Here is a 26329-nt window from a genome sequence, read left to right as displayed (position 1 = left end):
TTATTGCTGAGCGATATGTTCAAATTTTCAGTGAGAAATACTAAGCAATAACAGTACGACTTGTGCGCTTTATTCGGGTCGGAAGCAGGGCATTGAATCTAAGTGAAGCAAGCGAGAAATAAACTGCACTTTTACAAAACCCGTTCCTAAGCACAAATTACTAAGCAGGCACATCTTCAGAATGCCTCGCAAAATCTTCATTTCTTTAATAAAAAAACAACAAGCTCATTTAAAGCTGCCTACGAGAACGTTGAACGCGGCCGCAAGGCCACGTGGGAGAATAGAAAGGTCAAAGCAGCAATTGCGAGGCTGTCGCTCTCATAGAGTTCAATATTTTTCTCCACTTGTGCTGCTTAGACAACACGCTCGAAGAAGACATCTGAAAGGTACGAACCTGTCTAACTGGGCGCCTCGCCGTTGACTGCAAAAGTGGTATGTGTTGTTAACGTAGCGAACCAGCACATGGTGGACGTGAGAGAGGCTGTAGTGGAGGATTCCAGATTAATCGCGGTTCCCCTGAGGTTCTGTAACATGCCTTGACAACGCGCGGTACATAGGCGTTATTGCGTCTGGCCTACCGTGAAATGTAGCCCGCCAGGTCAGCATTCCATCACGTGACCTTGGGATCTCCTGTCGAGCGCCGTAACCTTTTAGACAATGTTACAGGTTCACTGTAAAAGCTTTGGGCGACGAAAGTAATTAGCGGATTACATCGTAACAGCCATCACAACTGGTCGAACCGCAACAGAAATAAAACAGATAGTGAATGGTGCAGAGATACCGGGTCTGGATGTGACATTTGTGCACGTATGATCAGTGAATCCTTTTCTTTTTCTTTATGGCGCAATGGCATCTGCGGCCAAAGAGCATCACGGCACAAGGTGTTTTTCTTCTAATCAAGGTGGGGTCAAGGTTCATTTTCCAAGCATTTCACCCTCAAGAAGCCGAGCACCAGATTAGAGGAAAGCTTGCACCCAGTGTATCACCGGTGGGTACCCGGCGGCACTGAGGATCGAACCCCGCACCTCCCGCAAGCGAGGAGGATGCTGAAACGACGATCAGTGGATCCTTCCTTGAGAAAACTGAGCGTTTTGAATCGGTCGTACAATGTACATCGAAGCTCCAGGTCTAATCTGTAAACATCCATAGAGGTGTACACGCGTCCATTTGTGTTTTGTTCTTAGCATCTATATTTTTCTCGTTTATTTGTGTTTGATAGCATGATGCCAGTGTAGCGCCGAGCTCGCGCAATTTCTACAAACGACGCTGTGTTTCTATTAACGCACTTGTGTGTACAATAAACTATGCATTGGAAAGGCACTAGCGCTGTGTTCCTTATTTTTTTAGAGCGCACCTCTTAGGCGCCCCTTTCTGCGTTTTGCGGAGGCACCGCTGCCGTCGCCGTTGTCCGTTGTAACCAGCAGTGGACACTCTTTAAGCTGCGAACGCAATGGAGCGCGAGCTTGGAAAGGAGAAAGTAAAAGCGCAACCGCCTCCCCTCTTTAGCAACCGGCGCGCCAGTGGGGGCGCAGCTGTGCATAGCAACCGTGACGTCACATAGTAGCGGTAGAACGAGCGCGCGTGCGTCAACGGTGGCAGCTACACCGCAGCTCCTTCGCCAGACGTCTCGTTGCAGTCGAGTTAGTGAGACGAATGGCTCCGAAGCACTCCAATGATCCCGCGTCAAGTGGTTCGGGGAAGCGGCAGTGACTTGACCACATGGCTTTCGCCAAGCGCACTTTAGAATTTCCAAAGTGTTTTCGTATTTTTTCGAGGAAAGTAAATGCGCAGTATCTGTCTCACACATCTGGGTGGACACCTGAACAAGAGGGAAGGCGCATAACTGCCCCCTTGGAACAGTGGACACCTGAATTAAGCTACCTTGGCGGTAGAGACAGATGTGCGCTGCATGCTTTGGCGTTGAGAACATTGTGCCAGAAACGCTGCCACCTGCCAGGGTGGATGAGGTCTTTAATGCAGATATAAAGACAAGCGGGAGTTTCTTACCACTTATGCGGGAGAACATCTCGTTCCCCTTGCACGTAATGGCTCCCACAGCTGTGACAACCTCGCGAAATATTTGCGCAGATCTCGTCTTTGAGAACCAGGCATTGGTGCAGCATGTCCAGCATATATCCATCTATTTCTCCGTCCAAAAAGCTTCCTTCATGACAGTCAAGAACTGTTAGTGGAGTGTTTCTTGAAGAAGGAACATGTGTGAAAAATAAAAAGTTGTCTGTAATTGTACATACATATCTTGCTCGAATTCTTTGCCTCGATGTATCGAAAAGCTGAAACAGATGATGAGCTGCGCTCGAATTTCGCATTAGGAAGTAACGTAATCGTCGGCTACTTTTTCTTTTGAGGCGTTGTCTTGTTTCCAGCGCTCTTCACTTCTTATAAACCCTAAATTTGTCTTTAAATAGCTACATGATTTATGATATACCGTTTGTTTTGCCGCTTTACTGGATATTTTGATTCTGAGCACAAATAAAACGAAGTTAATTGATGGTCATAATTCTGACCTCACAAACGCATGCTGGTAAGTTATTTGTACTGTTTCACACGTGTAAAATTCAGTATTGCTTATCTGTGAGCATGCTATGTTCCAAAACAGCCGCTATTTCTTGGGGCTCGCGAGCAGACCGGCTCTAGCTCGGTGCTGAGGCATGTGTGCATGTTATTTTCGCTCTCACTCGCCATACCACCGCCGGAAAAAAAAGCAGCTTACACAGTATGGCCGAGCAGATAAGGATACTGTAAGAAACTAATAAGCTAACGGACACCCAATGAGTCAACTCTCGATCACCAGTCGTAAGGAAATGCCTACAGATAGGCGACCTACACCCATCTTAGTAACAGTAGTGCCTCAATTTGAACCATTTTCTTGATTCACTTATTTTGAGCGCTTGAATGTTATCCCCCTACCTGTGAGTGTAGGGCAGACAGCTGGAAACCAATATACATCTTTTACAAAAAAAAAAAAATACACAGCCTACAGGGTTGGTTTCTTGGATATACACTGTAATGCTTCTGTGTCAGCAGCTGTCAAAATGTCTCGAAGGCTAGGTGAACTTCACCACTCATATCTCTGAAGCTAATGACTTTAGCCAACCTAGAAATCCCCACTGCTAGGTTTAGAAGAAAACCTTTTGGCCTGTATATTTTCGAGAAAAACTGCTCGTTATCTGCTTTTCCATCAGTGTGGTGCAAAATGAGAAGAAACAGACTTCTGCCACTTCCGGAACCTGATTTAATTTCGTTAGACACTGTGGTAATTGTTTCTAGCACGACCAAAATTAATAAGGTTATATAGGCGGATAAGATTAGGAATTTAGCGAGGATAAGGTTGCCTGCTCTGGCCCAGGACTGGGTCATTTGGAGCGATAAGGGAGAGAGAGGCCTTTGCCCTGCAGTGGTTGTATTAAGGCGGATGATGACGTTGACAGCTGAGAATTTTTCAAACTCATGATCTACACAGTGCACGTTTAAAGAAGCGCTGAAGCTCACCAACGCCTACTTGAGAGCGACGTTAGCAGTTGCAGGAATGACCTGTCAGATTCTGGCCTCGTACATCTTATTGCTGCACAATGTGACATTTGTTCCAATATTCAACTCTTCAAGGTTAAGCATTCAATAGATAATTCTGTGTGGGGCACCACCAGAAACCTGCTTTCGTATTAGCTGGTATTAGATTTGACAGAAACAAATAAAATACTCAAACATGCCGTCCATGCTATCGCCCTCTGAAGTGCGATATACTGCATATCCTGCAGCCCACCGCAAGTTACAACCATATCAATCTTCAGAATTCCGAAAACGCGGTTACTCTCAGCGTTGTGTTCAAACAAATTATGGCTGTTTCCACATGTTTACGTGCACTGGATAGGTTGCTTTGCCTGCAAACGTCTCGAAACGAAATGTTGTAGCACGTTGCAGCGAGAATTTGTTGGGCCACAGCGCCGACGGTAACCGATTTTTCGATATTCTAAAAACTCATATGAATGTAACTCATGGTGGGGCTACGCGCCTTTTCATAATTACGGAGCCTAAAAGTAACAGTCAAAGAGTTGTCTATTCAATATTACTATGCCACTGTCAATGCTATGCCGATAAAAGCGATCTTCTAACTCAAAAATTCTGTTTTTAAAAATTGCGCAAAGTCTTGCGTGAAACAGCCTGTATTTAATACCATTACGGAATGCCGTTCTCAACTAGTGGTTTTATTTCCTTGTAAAAGGAACAAATTAAGGAATGGCCTGGTTGCGTCATCAAAATTCGCTTAAGAAACTCGAGTTAAGTGTACATACTGGGCTCATTCTGCGCCAAACCCAACACGCTTAGCGATCGACTCTCCCCGATTATTTGCACGAAATTGTTGGCACGTTATCATGTGGCAGCCCTCGGAATTGTCCATAAGAGTGATAAACTCGATGTCATTCAAAGTGTATTAAAATTATTTAATAGCTTTTCCCGCTAAAATATTTCCCTGAAAAATGGAAAGGCATTGCATTTTAGCGTCAGCTAACAATAAACGCCCAGCAGAAAATATTTTAGGCGCTTTAGTTCTTTACTTCAGCTGAAATGGTACCTTTGCATAATTTTGCCAAGAAACGCACGGGACGTTCGTCAGCAATATAGAACGCTTTATCGACTGCCTGGGACAACAACTGTTTAGCAAAAATGATTCAGTTCAAATAAAACAGAATACATTTGAGAAAACTAATTCTGAACTTCCAAAAAAGCGCGATTTGCCGCCTATTCACCTTAAATTTTAAAGTGAGGTGTTCAAAATACAAATGGAAATACAGCTTATTGCATACGACGCACCGCGGTGGCTCAGTGGCTAGGGCGCACAGCTACTAAGCCGGAGTTCCCAGGCTCGAACCGGGCCGCGGAAGCCGCGTTTCGATGGAGGCGGAACGCACAAGTCTCCGGTGTGCTGCGCAATGTCAGTGCACGTTAAAGATCCTCAGGTGGTCGAAATTATTCCGGAGGCAACCACTACGGCACCTCTTTTTTTCTTTCTTCTCTCGGTCGCCTCCTTTATCCCATCCTTGCGGCGCAGTTCAGGTGTCCACTAAGATGTGAGACAGATACTGCGCCATTTCCTTTGCTCAAGCTCCAATTTGTTTTCAATCGCATAGCTAATGTGCTAATGTGATTTTAATACGCTCGATGATATAGATCGAAGATTTCTGTTTTAGAAAACGACTTGATTTTTTTAATTGCACGCAATTACCGTCGGTGATTGTTGTCTCGCAATGCCGCTGCACTGCATGGCACGCTCTGGCCACTTCCTAAGTGGCATACGCCGGCCGGTCTCAGCTTGCGACCTTGGATGTCATGTTGGTGATGCAGCTAAAGTATAAGATTTTAACCAGCAGTTCATGCCGCGGAGCACTGTCACCTAGGTAAGCCTCGAAGACATCTTCTATCATAGTAAACACCACTCAAGCTCACAAGTTAGTGGGGCTAAGGACACCCCATGTCGCAAAAAAAAAATGCTGGTGAAAACAAACGCCTTTGTTAGAGCGCTGTGTCGGAATGAGATGCGCCCACATGCGAATCCAGTTGTCTCACTGTCGAACTGCACTCTGCTGATGTCGCCTCAAATTGCACATATTTTAAATCGCTTTCAGCCCTGAGTATCATCGGTACCTAATTAGGGCAAGGTGGAACATAAACAATGCGTATTACGACACGAAGATCGCAAAGGCTAACTTGTTTACAATGTGTCTTGTTCAGATTAAGCACGCCGCGTGTACTACCCTGGCAACATAAATTACTCAGGTACTAAGCCGATAGTTTATATTGTTTTGCCCCAGCCACTTGAAAAGAATATGTGAAAGGCGGTCTCTACCTGGCCCTTCCGTTGTCTCACGCAACTCTGCGCGCGGATCCGACCCCACGGCGTATCTCCGTCGCGGCGTGTGTTACCTTTGCGGTGCAGGCTGAGTCCTCCTTGACCGCTCTGCGGGCGCAGCTGGAAGCCGGCGAGAGTGAACACCCGCCACCACCAGTGACCGAGACTCGCGCGAACTTTGGCTCATCGGACAGCCGCCTGTGTCGGTCACAACACGGCTGGCAACGAGGCCTTTTCACAACGTTTCACAGTCGGCGACCGAGTCGTCGCTTCCTTCCAACGCGCCGGGATTTGCAGCAGCTTTCGCGTTTCGGCTGTGTGCGTCAGTCAGTCATTGTCGGGTAACATTTTCCGTGACATTTCGCTGTAGCCCGCCACGCAAACTCCATTCCCCTCCCCATCTCCGTCGGCAGCTAATCTCTTCCTTGAGTCGAAGGCGTCAGATGGCCTTGTTATGTTTCCAGGCTAGCCGCGTCCTATGATAATATTCTGCACAGCCTCTCAATCTCTCAATAGAGCTACAACACGTGTGTGTGTGTGTGTGTGTGCGCGCGCGCGCGTGTGTGTGTGTGTGTGTGTGTGTGTGTGCATGCGTGCATGCGTGCGTGCATGCGTGCGTGCGTGCGTGCGTGCGCGTGTGTGTGTGTGACCTTCAAGCTCACTTTTGGGGTAAACACAGCTAATTAGTGTTTGTGTTGCATCGCCTATAAACACTTGTAGTACGCCTGGCATATGGGAGAGAAGACGCTTTGCTCTGAACAAAGGTGCAGCATTAATTTCAGTTCCAGTTCGAAATAGCCGCAAAAAAAGGCTCCGAACTTCGAACAGTACTACAGGCAATCAAGACAGTCTGAACCTGAAAGCATAGAAATGCCACTTCGCCTAAGAAGAGCGGCTGTTTCTAGGCCGCATCTTGGCAAGGAGGGAGTACGTAATGTTTCCACCGCCGACCGATAAGAAAGCTATGCGCAGATTCCTCGGACTGTGCGCGTGTTACCGTCGATTTGTCATGAACTGTTCGCGCATCGCCGAGCCTCTGACCCAAATGACAAAGGCTGACTTGCCATTTAAATGAGAAGCACCGCCAGCGGAAGCTTTTAAGGAATTTCAGCGTCGTTTACACTCAGAAGTACTTCTATTTGGGCGTGTTGGTTCATAACTTTTCAGGAGGACACAGGGGTGCAATAAAAGACACGGACATAGACATAAAACATAAAAGACACGGACATAGAACGGCCTACGTCGAATAAAGCCTGTTGATAGTAAGCGCTTGTCCCTGTCTACTTCTATGTCCGTGTCTTTTATTGCGCCCCTGTGTCCTCGTTTACACTGTCCACAATCCTCGCGCACTTTGATGAAAACGCCTATACTGAAGTTCATACCGACACAAGCAGTGTTAATTGGTTTATTGGCGTTGAACGTCCCAAATCGACTCAGGCTGTGAGGGACGCCATAGTGAAGGGCTCCGGAAATTCGACCACATCGGGTTCCTTAACGTGCACTGACATCGCACAGTACACGGGACTCTACAATTTCGCCTCCATCGAAATTCGGCCGCCGAGGCCGGGATCGAACCCGCGTCTTTCGGGTCAGCAGCCGAGCGCCGTAAACACTGAGCCACCGCGGCGGGGCCACAAGCTGTGTGGCTCTAGCCGCCGTCCACGATCAGTAAACCGACAGAGTGGAGAAAGTATTCGCATACGTTAGCCGTTCCCTGTCCAAGGCCGAGAGTATAACTATTCGATAACTGAGAAGGAACGTCTTTCCATCACCTGGGCTTCGTCGGAAGCCCTACCCTACCTGTACGGATGACCACTCCAAGGTGGTGAACGATCATCGCGCACTGTGCTGGCTTGCCGGCCGCCTCGCCGGATGGAGCCTGCTCCTCCAGAAGTTTGATTCCACCATCGTTTACAAGTCTGAACGCAAGCACGCAGACGCCGACTGCTTGTAACGAACAGACCCTTGTAGATACACCACCGCCGATCGACGATGAAGGCTCCTTCCTTCAACCGATCAGCCACACCTCTTTTGCACGGCAGAAACGCTTGGACCCAGACCTAAAACGGCCTAATGATTACTTGGAACTCAAGGTTTCTCTATCCCTGCCTCGTGCAAGCCAGGAATGATCATCGTTCTGCGTACAGAATGATGTCCTCGTGAAGAACTTCGCAGCAAGAAAAAAAAACAGCCTATTTCCTTGCGGTACCTGCACGTCTTCGCGGAGAGGTTCTCAATGCTTCCCACGACGAGCCGACAGCTCGACATCTAGTCCACCGCATTTACTGGTCCAGACTGTCTAATGATGTCACACATTATGTGAAAACCTGCCGAGATTGTCCGCGACGAATGACCCCTCCAACCCGACCAGCAGAATTTTTGAACCGCACGAACCCCTCTCAAGAACCGTCCAGCATGCTGGCGTGGAGCTGCTTGGCTCTTTCTCGAAGACAACGTCTGGAAATATGTGGATCATCATAGCGACCGACTTCCTGACCTGCAACGCTGAAGAAAAGCCCTACCAAGTGAAACAGCAGCAGAAGTCACCAAATTTTTTGTGGGGTGCACCCATGGGGCGACCTCGATGTGCTCAGCGCGGACAGGGGGACCATTCAGGACTGAGCTGGCCCAAGCAATGCTGCGCTACAGCCAAACAAGCCACCGGCGGACAACACCATACAATCCACACACCATCGGACTAAAGGAGCGCCTCAATAAAACCATCGCTTGCCATGTATGTAGATGCCGAACATACGACCTGGGACACAAGACCTGGATCGTCTCCGCCTACAACACCACAGTGCTGCAGGAGACCACACATATGACGCCTTTTAGGCTGGTTTATGGCAGGGAGGCCACAACCACGCTGGACGAAATGGTACTCAACGTTACCGAAGGAAATGAATGTCACCTTAAAGAGCACTGAAAGCGCTGCAGCCGTTTGCACCTCCAAAGGCATCCAAGCATTAAAATTAGTTTTCAGAAACCGGAGCATAGGTTTCATCCAAACAACGAGGTAATAAGGAAATCGTATCGAAGACCGACCGATGCACAGAGTAAGTTTGTCAGCAGGTGCACCTGCAGTCGAACACGAGGCTGCCGCCAGATGTCGGAAAGCGTGCGGGTTGAGTAGCAGGCTGCTTTAGCAAAGCACAGCGGTTGGGAAGGCCCTATGAAATTGTTTGTGATAATATGGCGCTACATTTTCTTCAGCCAGAAATGCCATGTACGTCCGGTAGGGATATGGCACCAGTGCGCATCGAGGTGGGACATCCCCATGGCATTCATGCGGTGTGCCAAGCGTACCTGAGTCTCTCGGCGCTGGTCTGGGCTGGTGGCTGGTCGAGGTGTCTCTGCGACCCCGCTGCGGGCGCCGTGGACGGGGGATCCGAGTACTTGTGCGAGCGCCTGAACAGGCGCCGCTTGAAGCGCTCCCTGGCCGGCGGGGGCTCGCTCACCGACAGCAGGTACGGGCTCTGGCAGAAGTAGTCGAACTCGTCCCAGTCCGCGCTGGTAGGGTCGTAGCGCGACGGGGCCACCGACGAAGGCATAATGAAGGGTTCTGTAGCCTCGCTCCTGCTGTGGAAGAGAGAACATTTTTTTCAGAGACGGCCGCATACGAGAGTTGTACCAAATAAAAGCAGTTATTCTATTTATCCTATGCACGCGACGTACTTTAGGGAATAAATGCCTTCCGGTGGCACGAACGACAGTCGAGGTGTATATGTGCCATGCTTGCTAATGGCCACCTGATTTCACTTCCGCACACGAGAAAATGTCAGTCCCACTTCTACCTCCACTACTGTGCACAAGAGCTAAAAGCAGGTAACGTTGGTTTGCGTTTCACTTGACTCTCAAGTATCCTGGGCCCTGTTATTTCCGATATTAGAGTTTATCGGTTTGAGCCCGTGTCTCGTAAAGTCCGGCACGGGGCTTAATCTCGAGAGCTAGTGGCTACTCGTTGATTTTGCGATTGGTACAATCTTTTCGCTATTACGGTGCTGCAGTGAAGTTTTCGAATAACTGGTGCTTCACACGAGCTTGTGTACTTAGGTCATTATAGTCATATCCCGCATTGGCCACGCTGCCCTTGCACTACTAGACAACTGAAGCCACTATTGTAATCATCATATAGAGCTTCACCTAACATCTGCTTCTATAGCCTGAAGCTCACAATAATTCTATCTCCTCTTTTCGTGTAAACTTCCTGAAAAGGGCCCCAACTTAATTGTCTGCATGTTCCTCTGCTCCTTCGAAACATATGACAAGTTGCCACGGTTGTCTTGCTTTAAAGAAATGAAGGCAAGGCCGTCTTGAGAAGTGGTCGCACGGGAATAACGGACCATTCCCCCTGCTCCTTCTTGTCCGTAGGTCGTACCCCTTAGACAACGACAATACCGGGATTGAGGATGACACGGGAGGATAGAAGTCTTGTAGAAAGGCTCCAGCTGCTCGTACCCACCTCGTTCGCGTTCGGGTGGTGGTGTCGCGCGAGCGTCGCGAGGACGGCGCGGCGGCCGAGTCTCCGCCGCTGTGCAGGCGTGGGCTGCCCGAGGGCTTCTTGCCGGTCATGGTGCTGCTCGAGGGGGGCGCTGAGGACGAGGAGGAGGCACCCGTCCTGTCCATGTGGAAGTAGACGTGCGTGCTGAGGTGCTTCGTGAAGCCCGCCATGCGAACGGGCCATCAGAGAGCCTGGCAACGGAACCCTGCGGTGAGAAGAGCAAAGGGACACTGCACCTTAGAACAAGCTCGGTACGAGGGATATACTGCAGTCACGGTGTTACGTGTATGGGCTGCACTATGATTAAATCCTGAAGGAAAGGCGCGGCTTTGTAGTGCACCGGTTGCATGTGTAAGGCGACAGTCTAAAGGATTTTGGCTATATGTTCGACGAACTATCGCTCACAAGTCTCCGTTGTAGATAGAGGGTGGGCAGATGGTTCATGATAGTCACAAATTAAACAAAGGGAGGAAGAAAAGTCTTCTTGTCGAACATTTGGCAAGCACCCTGAGGCATTTGCTCCCTTGTTCACGTTGCGATTATCGCTGATTAAAGCAACTGAGACCCCTTCAAGAGTGAGAGAGAGAGAGAAAGAGGGAAGCCCTATAATGAAGAAACAGGGAATTTAGCCGGCGTCTAAAAATCGCTGGTATGCTACTCTGCATGGAGAAGGGAATTTGGAAAATAAAGGCAGAGGGAGAGTGGTGCGGTAAAGGTAAAATAAGACAAATAAGGCAGAAGATAAAATGCGCCCATTAAGTGCGCACTAAGAGCATCGGGAAGTAATGATGTTACATATGAGCTAAAAAAAGTTCACTGCGTGAAGAATGGCAGAGTATAACATGCAAGGTGAAATTAGAGCCCGTGAAGATGTCCAATGTCCTTTAAATTGTGGGGACGCGCTTTAATCCCCCCCCCCCCCCCCCTGTGGTTCGCTTCCCCGCAATGCACCCTCAACTCGCCCCCTGTGGTTTGCTTCACCGCAATGCACCTTTCTTAGTCGTGTTACTTTTAATAACTAGGGAGGGCGCTGGCGTCGCACGGGGTAGACAGGGTCCTCTTCGGCTGGGGACCTGGGAAGCGCGCTTACTATCGGCGCGAGGCTACGCTCTTCGCCGGCTGGCGGGAAACTTCGTGGGTAGGAACGTCCCCCCGCATCTCGTCCTATCCGGCCGCGCAGTATCCCTTGCCCTAGCGTGGGCGAACATTCGCTCGTAACCGTGCTGGTGAGTCGGACGTCCTCGATTCCTCAGCGTATACAACAGCGTATCGCTGTTGTAGCAATAAATGCCTTGTTTATATCAGCCAGTGTGTGGCTCCTTTGTTTCCTCAGAGCAAGGCCCACCGTGGTCGGTGTTGTTGCGACCCGGGTAGCATGGCCGGTGACCGGTGATTGGACGAGGAGTATGGGAGACTGGGTTTAGAGGAAGGTAACGAAAACTTTATACACTTATTTACATTATTTACAAAGCAGGACTGAGAATGGCTCTCAGTGGAAGGGGAACGTCTTCGTCACCCGTAGTCGACTGGAGCTAGCAGGCTTCTCTCGGCCACACTCACGGCCGAGTTAAATATCGTCCGGTTTCCCCAGATCCCTGGCTGGGGAATAATGGTCGACGAGCACTGTCCAATCCGATGGACCGAAGGGGACGTTCTTGTTACCGCCCACGGCTGGGCAGGTGCGAGCTTTTCCACTCTCTCTCGCAGTTCGTTCGATGAGAGGGGGAGTTGCCGCCTCATCCAGCCCTGCGGGAAAGGAATCTCCCGAAGTCCTCCAGCAGGTGAATAAACTTGCTTCCCCGCCGATTTCCCAGAACGCGAGTCGGGGCCACAGAATTCTTCAATTATCCGCCAGCGTGACCGGCGCCGGCCCGTAGCCTCCTCTGTGGTCGCCCGGACAATACCTCCGATCAAGGAATTTCGCTGGGGTTATTGCTGACAATGGCCCCTGGCATTCTGGCTACACTAATCCGCTGAGGCTCGGAGGGGCATTCCAAGCATCCCACTTCCCATGGTCGTCGCGGGGTTGTCGGCCTCGATGAATATTCATGGTTGCTACTGGTCTGGCCACGTGGCTAGAAGTACGGTCACAACAGTGTGCACTCGGTAGCGTACGCGACCACGGGGTGGGATCCGGCGGTTTTGAGCTGGGCCAGCCGCGGCTAAACGGGGAGAACGTATTTTTATCTCCCCAATTAAAAACCCAACAAAATATGCAAACAAAGAGTTCATTGCATGTCTCGGTTGTCTAGGGCAGGCTAAGGGACCTAGAACACAGTCCCCATTCAAGTTCCAAACCATGCCGCACTATGCCACACTGCATGAGAGCGCCGCGTGACGATGCCCTGCGCCAGTCGCGACACCAGGAGTGCATTGTCCGATAGCGCCTTTGCGCCATGCGGCATTGTTAGGGTCTTGGAAAGGGATTCGGTTTATGGTTTATGAGGTTTAACGTCACAAAGCGACTCAGGCTTTGAGAGACGTCGTAGAGGAGGGCTCTGGAAATTTCGACCACCTTAGGTTCTTTAACGCACACTGACATCGCGCAGTACACGGGCCTCTAGAATTTTGCCTCCATCGAAATTCGACAGCCGCGGCCGGGATCGAACGCGTATCTTTCGGGTCAGCAGCCCAGTGCCATAACCACTGAGCCACCGCGGTGGCTGGAAAGGGATTCGGTTACTTTTGTCCCCCGTTGTACATAGACGGGAATAGAGCCGTAATTGTTACTTAACAGGAAAGAAAATTGCGGTGGGAAATTTTTACCACACATTCCAAACCTAATGCAGTCTTTGCGGCAGAATACTGCGCATAAAGTGTTTCTCAGTATCAGCAGGTTTAACGAGAAATGAAAATTTTAACGGCGCCCAGACTGTTTTCTAGTTTAAACAACTAATTATTGTGAGTAATAGATTTGCAGAGTAAACAGCCTTTGGTAGTTGAAATACAACGAGAAGAATGCTGCGTTCAGAAGGAATTTGTCAAACGAACCTTATAGCGGCACAAGAAAGAGTGCCTGAAAAGACTATCGAACGACGGGAGACGGTGGAAGTTATCAGGCCATTATGGCTGAATTTCTGACGGCCTTGTAGCCTGTAGGCGTTGTATATAAAATATTTCATACCTGTCTATCATATGAACTACATCAGCTTCAACTTTGATACATTTACTTGATGTTTTTTTCTTTCGCAGCTACCTGTTTATCGACAACACAAGCTCACGCGGATAACTTGGTGCGCACTTCAAACAAAACTGACAGTGAATGGTTTTACAGACCAGTCTTATGATCATAAGATCTGTTGTGGAAATAAATGACTGGTTTGAAGCGCAGCTTTCGCATGCAGTGTGGACGTCGCTAGGAGCTTCGTCAATGTGTTCCTGGTGTTTTTCGGACGACGGTGTCTATGCGGCCATTGGACTGAAGTATCGTTGACATACGCTTAAAGGGCGTGCCTAGTCCAGCGCTAAATATGCGTTTGAATACGTTCGGTAGCTTGTCCTCCCCCGCTTATTTGGGGAAGCTGCGTACGCACCCAAGACCATCGCAGCGACCAGTAGAGACCGGAAGACGCCCTCTGGGCAACCCACGGCTCGCCCTGCCCGGTTTCGGCCACCGCACTCCGCTGCTGCCTCTTTCTCCTGCTTGCTCTTCTCCTCTGCGTCTCAGCCGCCGGGCGGCGGGAGACGATGACGAAGTTGGTCACGTGGTCGAAAGTCCTGCAACGTCACCGGTGACGTCACGCTGCGTCAGGGGGCGATGACAGGGTCAATCGGCACCGTCGCGACGGCATGCCTTCGTTCCTCGGCGGTACTGCAAATATACAACGGGAAGAAACTTTTCAGGGACATCAGACTTCTAGTGAGCAGACATAGAATAGCGCATGAATAAAAAAAGAGACTTTCAATACATTGTCCACGCCCGGTGCGTAGCCCGCAGTAGCTATACAGCAGAAAAAAAATGTATGCGCACGTGCTGTGCAAGTATCGAAGACGAAACGCTTGAAAATTTCTCCCATATTCCAGGATATCAGAAAAGTACTGTACAGTCGGCTACTAAGATTTTCGTAAAAGCTCAAAATTTCTAGTTTTAAACATGTACAGTCAGGCCGGAATGAACCCCGCGAATAGCGCATGTCAGGAAAACAAAATATTTTACCTGCCTACTTTCAGCTGTAGTGTGCAGCTAGCCTGATTCATGTGTCTGGATAAAGGGTCTGCCGAAGGGCATAATCGTAAATAGATTCTAAAGGAATATTTCGCTGCAAAGTAGAACTGTATGACATATGCGTGTTCGCGTTTCATTCCGGCCTGACTGTACATCATTAAAACTTCTTTCTTGGCGAGTTGGTAGATCCTGGTTCTAGTAAAAATAACAGTGCTAACACATGCAACCACAGAGCGAGATACGAAATACTAAACACAAGCGCAGCATATTTCGCACATTCCGCAAACTGCAAAGCAGAAAATGCGGTACAGTCTTTTTTTCATTTGTGGCAGATTGGTGGAGCCTGGTTCTTAGGGAACATCCCGAATCTGTGCAAGCATTCGATCGCGGACGCCGTAGTGGAGGGTTCCGGAATAATTTCGACCGCCTGGAGTTCCTCAGAATCCTTGGGCGTCGCAATGCACAAAAGCTTGTTGAAATTTAGGTTCTTCGATGTAGCCGCCGCAAGCCGAGATTACATGTCGCGACCTTGCGCTGAATATCGGGTAAAAATCCTCCGCGGTGGTATTCCTGCCGGATTATCTTCTTATTTTTGACGGATGATCTTGCGAGTCCTAAAGTGACAGAGCGCAAAAATAATTTATCCTAATTATGTAGTGATGTATACAGCCCTTGTTTCAGCGGAGGTGAACCAGATTTAAAAAAGAATGCTTTTTGATATATAACGATGACTTATGCACCGTTATAACGGCAGTCTTGACGGACATCAGTGAACAGGTTAGTCATGTTATAGTAGGCGCATTAACTAATTTCAAACAGTTTACTTTCTAACTATTACGGTCAGGTGTTTCACTGTTATGAGTGCCTTGTAGCCGGCCGTTAGCAATGCCCAAATAAGCTTTTCGGATTCAAAACAAAGTTCCCTCGGAGGTGTGGCTCAGCAAATGCCGGCCGCCGCAAGCTCTTTCGGAAAAGGAAAATTTTGCACCGGTAATAAGGCAGAACACTGCAGGAAAGATGTGCGAATGTCTGCGCTGCAGCTTCCTCTATCCGAAGAAGAGTTGTAGTGCAATAGATAAATGTAAAGAATTAGATAGCCGCCGCGGTGGCTCAGTGGCTATGGTGCTCGGCTGCTGGCCCGAAAGACGTGGGTTCGATCCCGGCCGCGGCGGCTGAATTTCTTTGGAGGAGAAATTCGAGGCCCGCGTGCTGTGCGATGTCAGTGCACGTTAAAGAACCCCAGGTGGTCGAAATTTCCGGAGCCCTCCACTACGGCGTCTCTCATAGCCTTAGTCGCTTTGGGACGTTAAACCCCATAAACCAACCAACCAAAGAATTAGATAGGGTCATTTCGTCCGTTAGTGAAGGCTTTCTTTCTGCACGGCATCAAAGCTTAATGAAGATTGTCTGGATAGAGAAGTAATATTGCTTAATGAAAGGTTAGGCAACTTATGGGTGGATATTACGTCACCTGTTCCGCGAAACAACGGACTGGAAATATTCAGTTGTTATATTCCTTGCATCCCGTAGAGGTAGCATTAAATTAGGTAATTTGGTAAAACTTTTTCCTGGGCGAGTTCGGTCAAATTGCTTTTGGGATTGCATGGATCACTACAGCGACGATAAGAGGCAGCAGATGGACGGGACAAGCGCTGCTCTCTTCTGTCGGCTCGGACGCGCTACATGCATTCCCAAATAAGTTCCTATGTAAAAATATTCCTCACACGCTTTGGCTGTGACAGCACGCGGGCCGTTTAACGCACGATAAACGCGTCCTGGACTTGTTTGCGTCATTCACAAGCTGTTGCAAAATTAGAATACATACCACTACTGCCTGAAAGCCAGTAGATCCCGCCGCGGTGGCTCAGTGGCTATGGTGCTCGGCTGCTGGCCCGAAAGACGCGGGTTCGATCCCGGCCGCGGCGGTTGAATTTCTTTGGAGGAGAAATTCGAGGCCCGTGTACTGTGCGATATCAGTGCACGTTAAAGAACCCCAGGTGGTCGAAATTTCCGGAGCCCTCCACTACGGCGTCTCTCATAGCCTTAGTCGCTTTGGGACGTTAAACCTCATAAAACCAACCAACCAAAGCCAGTAGACATTGAAAGCATAAAGACTAACTACAGACATGTACAGAGGACAATGCGCTTGTCTAGAACACGTTATGGGCGTGTTTATGACTAAACATGCAAAATCGAGAGATAACGCGTGGTTAAAAATAGTCCGGATGTAAGCTTGAGCAGTTAAACTCATACGATTTCATCGCCATTTTTTGTCTTCCTGGTCGCAGCGGCTTTGGGAGCTGCTGAACATACTATTATGTCGTTGTAGACGTGTGTTTTGGCCTCTGTACTAAAAAAAAAGGCAAAGAAGAAATCTTTCATAAACGTAAAAAGAAGACCGCAGTGACGTCATCGCTAGCTTCATGAAAGCTTAATAACGCGGACCATTCGAGGGGAATAACTAAATTTCGTTCAAATTGGCGCTTCTAAATTTCCATTTTATAGTGTAATGAAAAAGACGATTTCTGCTTAGATTATCAGGGGTTAACTTAATCAACATCTTTAACCAACTGGAACTCTCATGCCTGAAGCTCATAGTCACTTTACCTGAAGTGTCTAAGACGGTAGTGCTACTTTTGGTGGATTCTCTGTACGAGTTTTAGATAATCTAAGCAACCTAAGTAAATTACCTCTTTCTAACGCTTGTTGAAGAAATAATCTACTACCCACTCCACAGGACAGCAACAGAGTCGCATATGGCAGGCGCCTTCTTCGTTATCAGCCCCCGGGAACAGTTTTCAAACATAGAGCCAAAAATAGCCCCAGGGCCGGAGTTGTCGGCTAACAGCAGCACCCAAAAAATACGACGAACAAGCAATGTACAGGAGCGGTACTGCACCGATAGAGTCGACGGGAAAGCCCCGGGTGAAATATGCGGCTTTTAATTAAGGTCCCGCGCAGCGCCGCTCCAGTCCCGTTCCGCACCGGTGCGGAGCAGCTGCTCTGTTGGTCCGGGCACGTACGTAGGCAGCTCGTCTCCGTCGAGACGTGCCCCAACTGCACAACGATAGGGCCCTGGGGAAGGGATGGACCACGGTTTCTGCAGTGGTACGTGCCACTCTGCGCGTAGTCCTATCGCTCTTTTGCTCCTGGATGTCTCCTCCCCGACATGAAAACGAGCCCGAAAACAAATGCGCTTCGCTTTTTCACTGTCCCCTACGCTGCTCGCGCGCCGCCAGCCGCGAAAAGTCGGCTCCATTGGTGCGTTTCTCCAGTTCTCGGGCGTCGTTCACGCCTGAACGCTTTCTGGCTTGATTTGGGTGGCGGCGGCTGCCCAATGGGTCGGTCTTTACCGGCAGTCGAAGCAACGACTAAGGTTTTGGGTACCTGATTTATACGGTATTTTTTGATCATTATTATCGATTGCACCTCTCATTCGCATGGTGGTGCAGTGAAACATGAAGGGATGAAAGAGCATTAGTATTATTTACAAAGTGTGCATAGGCCAAACTCAGCGCGATCTTACATAATTACTTAACAGGAAGGTAAAATTTTAATGAGGGAGACACTAACTGTGTGTGTGTGCGCGCACTGTGTGTGTGTGTGTGTGCGCGCGCGCGCGCGTGTGTGTGTCTGTGTGTGCGTGTGTGTGTGCGCGCGCGCGTGTGTCTGTGTGTGTGGACCAAAATAAGGCAATATTGACCAGGCAGTATATGCTCAGAAAGTAAACTGACGCACGCTTACGCAATTAGCTCGCCCAGTGTACCTACAAAGTACCATCGGGACAACGCTGTGGAAACAATTGCCAGACAATTACGATCGTCGGCAACATGAAATTTGAGCGCAGCTCTCCACACGCCACCCGCCACCATTTACAGGTGTTCTGTTACCCTGCTAGCCACACTCCTTGGTTTTCCCGTGGAAGCCACCTTCCAGGTAGAGTATGTCTGTGGTACTTGGACAACCGGTTACGCGGCCAACGCCGACGGCGACGCGGAACGCATGAACGGGCGTCTACGAACAGCGGTGTAAAAAGTGGATTTTGTTCTATGAAAGTCCTCTAGGGGCACTGAAGTAGCACGGCTTTCACGTGATGATTTTGGGGTTAGGCGCATTTTTAATTTTTTTAAGCCGGTCATTGAACTATGGAATGCATACCTCGTTGCACACATTTCAGCCCAAGTTTTTCACGGTGACCTACAAATCCCAGATTGGCAATTTATTCCTGACATGGTATGGAAATGCTAATTAGCATTTCCGATTGCAAGAGTATCCACAAAGACGTGGTACTGACGAGCTAGGACATCCCATTTAATTGGCTCCCAATCCCAATTGGCCTTACTCGACTTGGCTACTTTTAGGTGCGACACACGGTATATCAACAGGTTATGAACAATCATTGTGAAAAGTGTTCAGCAAGCTGGGTTTACTTCGGAATCGAGCAGTACGGCTTGCTTTGAATCGCGGCTATTCCAAATATCTTCAAAGGGACGCTCCTGCTGACCCCTGAAAAGTTTAGGACTTTCACGGGCGCGAACAGCCGAAATGAAAACAAACCACATAGGATGCATATTTTTTACTCGACTTGGCTACTTTTAGGTGCGACACACGGTATATCAACAGGTTATGAACAATCATTGTGAAAAGTGTTCAGCAAGCTGGGTTTACTTCGGAATCGAGCAGTACGGCTTGCTTTGAATCGCGGCTATTCCAAATATCTTCAAAGGGACGCTCCTGCTGACCCCTGAAAAGTTTAGGACTTTCACGGGCGCGAACAGCCGAAATGAAAACAAACCACATAGGATGCATATTTTTGATAAAGAGGGCACAGAGCGAGGAAAAGGATTGCCGCAAGTGTCAGGCAACTGGCTGAACAAAAAAAGAGGAAAAAAGTGGATAATTCTTATCAGGTCAAGACTTCTTGCTGAAGCTTCCGAAACTGAAAATTGAGAAAGGCTTGGAAATGTCGTTGTCGGTGTTTTCGTCTACAGGACCGCCGTGAGTGGACATTAGTTGGCATAAGTGATCGATCATTCGGGCTGATCCCTTTTATTCGCGACCGTACGTCCACTGAGGCACACATGCTTTTTAATCAACCTACAATTAGCCCTGCCCTGATCGAGTGAACTGCTGCCCCTTTGCTCTGCAAACCTCCTGGTGGTTGTATGAATACCGCACAAAAAGTTTAGTGCTAAGAAAGCTTAATAAAGTTTGAAGATAAAATAAAGAAAAGCGCCCGTTCTTTTTATTGTCTATTGTGCGTTGTGTTGCTTTAGGGCTGTAGAAATTCATTATTAAGTAGGAACTATATAGATCGGCAGATGGTTTTATTCAAATAAGAATGATACTGCGGTAGAATCGATAACTATTTTTCTCTTTGGAAAATGTTGAAGAAGGTAGCTGTGTAAAAATAGTTTTACGTTTTTTTGCAGTACTTTGTTGTGAATAAGATTTAAGACCTGTCTAGGGGAGCACGTGAGCTACTTAGTCTAATGTATAAATTATCAGCCGCTGCAATCTTCTTGCTTTTATTTTCGGTTTGTCTCTCTAGCAAGCGTGGATTTGAATTAGCGCCGACATATAAAGCTAGAACATGTTTAGCCACCTCAAAATAACGCTATGAAGTCTTAAAACTGGTATTCAGAGTTGCTTCGATTTTCTTCGCAAAGGTTGAGGAATAAGTCAGAACCCGGGCCGTCGGCATGCGAGACGTGGACGCTGCCACTTTGCCGCCACGACACTTCGACCTTTGAAGCTGAACAAAGGCGCGTCTAGTGAGCGCAGAATTCTTGAAAACATATCTTCGAGAAGTGTGTTAAGGATTTCCATGCGTAATTATGAGAATGTTAATTACATATGTCGGAATCAAGCGAGTACCAAATTTCTTTCGTTTCTGGCAAATTGCCTCCGTGCTTGGCGTGTAGTTGATGCGCCATCATGCGGCACCCTCTGAAACTCCCTCTCGAAATGTACGGCGCAGGCCCAGCAGATGGCGCAGGTGGCGGACCGCGCACAGCTTCCACGCCGCGTGAAAACGAGGCGAGAAAGGCTAAGGGGGCGGCCGAGACACCCGAAGAACGAGAGGCACATCCGGCGAAAAGACGCCGACAAGCTCCTGAACGACAACGACGGCGTGTCGCTCCGAAATATCAGCAGACGAAACTGCTTTCGCTACGTATATCCTGGCCTAGCTGAGCTATGCCAGCGCCAGTTTTTTCATTTCAGATCAGCACTGGAACTGTCTTCACCCAAGCACTTTGTCTTTGTTGCAGTGCCTGATGACTATGACAAAAATTTGCGAGGCATGAATCTCTGCAGCTGGTGTTCAAAGTTTAGGTCGCTCAATATGCCGTGCTTTTTATTAATGTGTGAAAAGAAGAAGCAAGCAAGGAACGACGGTAGAGCGGAACACAAGTGCTACGTCTAGGCGCTTTCCTTGTAGCCATGAACCAATAAGCATTAATCAGCACTCCGCTTCACAACCAAACAGAAAGGAAGAAAACAGAAAGGAACGAAGGCAATACATTTGCCCTAATTATCAGCTGAATGATGTTCTGAGGTATAAGTACATTATCAGCTGAATGATGTTCTGAGGTATAAGTACATAGTTCACTCAAATACAGCGAATGACACCATAGAGTAGATGACGTGAATGAAAATAGAGAATTGGCTTTCTTTAAATGCCATAAATGCTCTCATAAACAACTGCTGGCAGAGATGAAGGTTATAAAAGTGCATTCTGGTCTTCACATGGCATCGAGTGCAAAAATATCAGGCTGTATAGGGATTTAGACAGAAGCAATATACTCAGACATGGATATATTAAACTCGATGGGGATCGCGTAACAGTTCCATATCTATCTAGTATTGGATATATAAAAACTAGCAGTAAACAAGCTGATTTAAACCCAAAAGCAAGAATATATTGTACCTACGCTACTCACGTGTTTCTTGCAGCGGCAAGCCGCCTGCTGGGGTGCTAGCAAAGCACCGCTGGCTGGGCTTAGGTAAGCCTAAACTGCTTGCCATGGAAGCCGCAGCAGAGGGCTCATTAAATCTAGCAACTGCCTGTCATAACCTAATTATGTCATCAGAACACTATTAAAAACACCATCGGTCTTTAAACTTCGAGTACAGCTTAGTACAGCCCGCTGTCTATAATCGCATTATTAGTTCATTCTTTTAATGCATTAAATATATTTCTGTATTATGTGCTTACTGTATTACCCCTCGCACCCCCCCCCCCCCCCCCCCATCATGTAATACCCTCGTTCAATGGTCTTTAGGGTACTTCTGGATAAATTAATATCTGCAACGCCTTCCGCAGATAAACACACCAGGTAAAAGTCGCCGCAAAGTAAGAGTCAGGTTGGCTTCACAGCATCAAGGGGATGTGATGTGGAAAATGGGAGCAGTAGACAAAAGGCCACACTCGACCATACCTCCCGTCCACTTCCTCACAAGGTTCCACAGAGGAGCCTACCCGTCTCCGGGCGAGGAAAGTGATGGTGAGCGTCGTTAGGACAAGCTCCACTTGAGGGGGCAGGGCACGCAGTTCGATATATCGAACTCCGCCGCAATTGTAGTTCGATATACTGCGCAACCTTCTTAGATTTTTGCAAAAGATTTTGAAGGGGGCGGCTTGTATGTTCGATGCAGCCAGTAACTCGAAATATGTGGGTCCGATACATCGTGGCTTGACTGCATTTCACCTTGGCTCCTTCTACGTCACCTTGGCAGTCCCACTCTACTTTCTGGCAGTCCCACTCTACTTTCTGGACAACTTGGATCACACCATTCGTGTGGGACATACTCCCAACAGCGTCCGCTCCCCTTGACACCTCAGAGCATTCTCGTTTGGCACTGAAAATGCGGATCACTCCTCCAGTGACGTTTATGAAGGGCACTTTTATACGACTATTGATCCTGAAGCAAAGAGGGAGACATCTATTTCTTCCGATAGAGGCTAGCCATTAGATACAGATTAGCCACTATATTAGTAAAAAAATAGCCTCTGATCCAGAGAAAATGTCCAAGCTGAAATTAGCCAAGCTTTATAAAAGAAAAAAAAAATGGAGATACCTACTCAAGTGAAAGCGATTGAGTGAGGTTGGGAATCACTCAGAATCAGCGCAGTTCTCAGTATTTTTCGTTCTGTCTACTTAAAGGACTAAAGACATAAAATTCTTTTTTGCTTGTTTTCTTTTAAACGATGCGTTAGACACCATTATCATTAATAATAATGTGAATTAATTTCAACATATCACTCCGTGATGTTAGCCTGCAATCTCGAAATAATTTATAATCACATAGAATTCTTCTTGAAGCTGTTTCGGCTTTGAATGAATTCTGTGAACGACAGCTGTGAGGTATAGTTGGTCTCTAGGCCACGTGGGGAAGGAAAAAAATGGCACAATAACTGCTGATACGTCGCTTGTTGTGATTCCATGGTTTGAAGGAGGCTGGTTTGAATGTTTTAGTGAATTAAAACTACGAATCAGCGCTTTTATCGCAGGGGTTTTGTGCCTTACGTGACCTTAAGGTCAACTGCCCATCATAGCCTTTGTTTGGTCGATGAAACCGAAACCAAAACAGCATTAGAATAGAAATGTTTGGTTTAGTTTATTGGAGTTTAACGTCCCAAAGCGACTGAGGCTATGAGAGACGCCGTAGTGAAGGTCTCCGGAAATTTCGACCACCTGGGGTTCTTTAACGTGCACTGACATCGCACAGCACACGGGCCTCTAGAATTTCGCCTTCAAGAAATTCAGCCGCCGCAGCCGAGATCGAACCCGCGTCTTCCGGGTCAGCAGCCGAGCGCCGTAACCACCGAGCCACCGCGGCGGGGCAATAGAAATGTGATTGCAAATTATATAGGGGTCGTAGGCGAACACGACGCGGTGATCCCATAACCCATAACACCGCCCGCCACTTAGCCTACAGGACAGAGACAGGCGGGCATAATACGCTGTTCAAGGCCCATGAGATGCCTGGTGTCTCCTGGAGACTAGCACTTACCCAATTCCCGATCTGTACGCCCACATCTATCGCGGCCGCTACTCGAATGATTGTATATTTTCTAACGAACTTGCAAACTTAGCCCACCTTCTATGAGCATGTCCGCAAATATCAACCCAGCACTGCAGTATCCACACAGTATAGCAGTGGGAGGCGAAAGGCAGCGCGCCGTGTATAATCGCTGTTCATTCACTGGTTCGGACTGCACCGCTAAAGATGCGCGCTGTGCACCAAAACGGCGCCTCTCACGCAACATGAGTATCCCCTATAGTCTCTTTGTGTCGAGTGAAACTAATTTTCTAACTTCTCAACTATACGCTTCAGAAACAGTGCCAACGGAGCAGTTAATCTTGTAAAAACATACGACTGCAGTGTCGGCCACGAACTAAACTTTACGAATTTTTTTTTTTTTTACAGGATTTAAAAGAAAGTCAGTGAAATAGAAAAACATGATACATTGCATCCGCACTTCTCAGCGCTCCTGGTGCCTTGAAAGAAGCGTTATGAAGTTCCCATTAAGGCCTTTCACCACTGGAAGCGAGAACTACACTGCGCATAGGCAAGTGCATCTCTTGAAAGGAAGCGGTTTTCAGCCAGAGCTGCTGGGCTGCTTTATTCTGCGGCGCTCTAATGGCCTAACAGCTGGCGTCTCAGCGCCACGAGACCTGTAAAGATACGCTGGACCAGCTTGCAGTGTCAGATTCCCTCCTTCTGCATTAATCAAGCCTTCAATTCGGGCTCATGTCTGATTTATAATAACTAGATACGAAAAGAGGCGCGCACTTCGCCACCCACGCCGCCACAGGGCGCCACTGTCGTGTTTGGGGCCGAAGGTGAGGACGCATGTTTGGGTTCCTTGTTTGCGCCTAAATTCGAGAAGCAGCCATTGGAAGGCGACAGCGAGCGCCTGTCTGGGGCATTCAACTGAATAATTTATCTCAGCAGCGCTACTCTTCTCTGGCTTTGGCGTTTGCGGTGGCCGCTAGCACCTGCGGACGCTTCGTACGGAAGCTTCGTGCGTCGGCGGCTTTCAACTCGGGATGTTCTGAACTTGAACGAACGAAAGAACGTATTTGCGTTTGTTGTCACGCAAAATTTTTTCAATCGCCGAGATTTCGACGCCAATATATTGCTTCATTCTTATGAGCGCGCTCTTTAAACAACAGCAGTTATTTGTCGCCCAACAAGCCTTTTGGAATCATGTTATCTGGCAAACTTCACCTGTAACGTAGCGTTTCTGACGTTTCTACAAATAGCCCCCTTCATTTGTCGCCCGTTGTGAAAGAGATTGGCAACTGAAAACATTTTGCGACACCTCTTTCTTTCACCAGTGCGCCATTGGGACAGAGCTAGTAGAAAGTACCGACGCAGCCTCTGCGTGTCGCACATTGGAAAACAAAACCGGGTCCCGGAAAACCGCGGTGAGAAGAAAGAACTCAATAAGAGAAAAAAAAAACAACGTCTCACAAGTGCGACGCCATCGCAAACCTATGTCGCAGTCTGCAAAAGCCATGGATGAAAACATGTCAACATGCTCGCAATTTTAAGCGTAAGATTTCTGGCGGGCGCGTGCTCTGTAGCCTGCACCCGATGACACTTCATCATCATCATCAACAACCTGACTACACCGACTGGAGGGCAAAGGCCTCTCCCATGTCTCTCCAATTAACCCTGTCCTTTGTCAGTTGCTGCCACTGTATCCCCGCAAACTTCTTAATCTCATCCGCCCACCTAACTTTCTGCCGTCCCCTGCTACGTTTGCTTTCTCTTGGAATCCACTCCCTTACCCTTAAGGACCAGCGGTTATCTTGCCTTCACATTACATGCCCTGCCCAAGCCCATTTCTTCCTCTTGATTTCAACTAAGATGTCATTAACACGCGTTTGTTCCCTCACCCACTCCGCCCTCTTCCGATCTCTTAGCGATACCTATCATTTTCCTTTCCATAGCTCGCTGCGTTGTCCTTAACTTAAGCTGAACCCTCTTTGTTAGCCTCTACGTTTCTGCCCCATAGGTCAGTACCGACACTTAAAAAACTTATACACTTAAAAACTTAAAAAACTTGCACACTCAAAAAAACCTCTAAAGAGCCCTGTGCCGAGGAATGTCGCAGGAATTAGAACTGACGGATGCACTCCTTCGCTCCACCACGTCTCCCGATTGCGGAGTTTGCGCTTCCTCATAGGAAATGGGTCGCGGTTTCCCATGATGTCCGAAGAAATTATGCTCAGGCTTCCCGAAGCACGAGAAACACGGGGCCGTCGAGAATTTGTCAGCTGTGGGCCCTCATGAGGGCGGGGAGGACGCGAGGTGGATCAAACGCTTTAAACTGTTCACCCATGAGAGAGCGGAAACGTGGTATTATCAAGGCGCGAGCCTTACTTGCCCCATTGAGCAAAAACCACAGTCTATAAGCTTCTTATAGACTGTGCTGCCTTCCTATGGCATAGATATTTCTTTTTGACTGCCTGTAGACAAAAGTCTACCAAAACTGTCTGGCCACCAATCAACAGATCCTCTATAGACTGTCTATAGGATTTGTATTCTCTGTAGACTAATCCACAGGATTTGTCTCCAGAAAATTTATGCACTTATGTAACAAAAGATAAAAATAGCGCTAAATATAACACAAACCACAAAGAAAGACGCTCAGGACAGGCGCTGAAGGACTTCATTGAGAAAAGTCTATGGAAAGTCTACAGACGGTCTAAACAGATTTTTCTAGGTGCTGTGATACGGGCCATGCGACTCAAAATTAAATACTGCGCGGTAGTCACAG

General features: G+C 48.1%; 1 protein-coding gene across 2 annotated transcripts in view; it reads right to left on the bottom strand.

Annotated features, from left to right (window-relative positions):
• The window catches only part of LOC149328391 (uncharacterized), a 223805-nt gene that overhangs the window by 58414 nt on the left and 139062 nt on the right, over window positions 1-26329 (bottom strand). Inside the window, exons 3-5 of one of the 2 annotated variants that reach the window (XM_089561824.1) lie at window positions 13901-14178; window positions 10329-10572; window positions 9173-9445 (exon numbers count right to left, since the gene is read on the bottom strand). In XM_089561824.1, coding sequence (XP_089417950.1) covers window positions 9173-9445; window positions 10329-10537 — 482 coding nt within the window. In that variant the 5' untranslated portion in view covers window positions 10538-10572; window positions 13901-14178. The remainder of the gene's footprint in view (window positions 1-9172; window positions 9446-10328; window positions 10573-13900; window positions 14179-26329) is intronic. The other variant, XM_089561825.1, reaches the window with a different exon arrangement.

This window comes from Amblyomma mixtum, chromosome 9 (genome assembly GCF_055824585.1).
Source record: "Amblyomma mixtum isolate Tamu chromosome 9, ASM5582458v1, whole genome shotgun sequence".
NCBI classification, from domain to species: Eukaryota; Metazoa; Arthropoda; class Arachnida; order Ixodida; family Ixodidae; genus Amblyomma; species Amblyomma mixtum.
The sequence above is the reverse complement of the archived record's forward strand: the minus strand, read 5'-3'. Positions and strand labels throughout refer to the sequence as shown.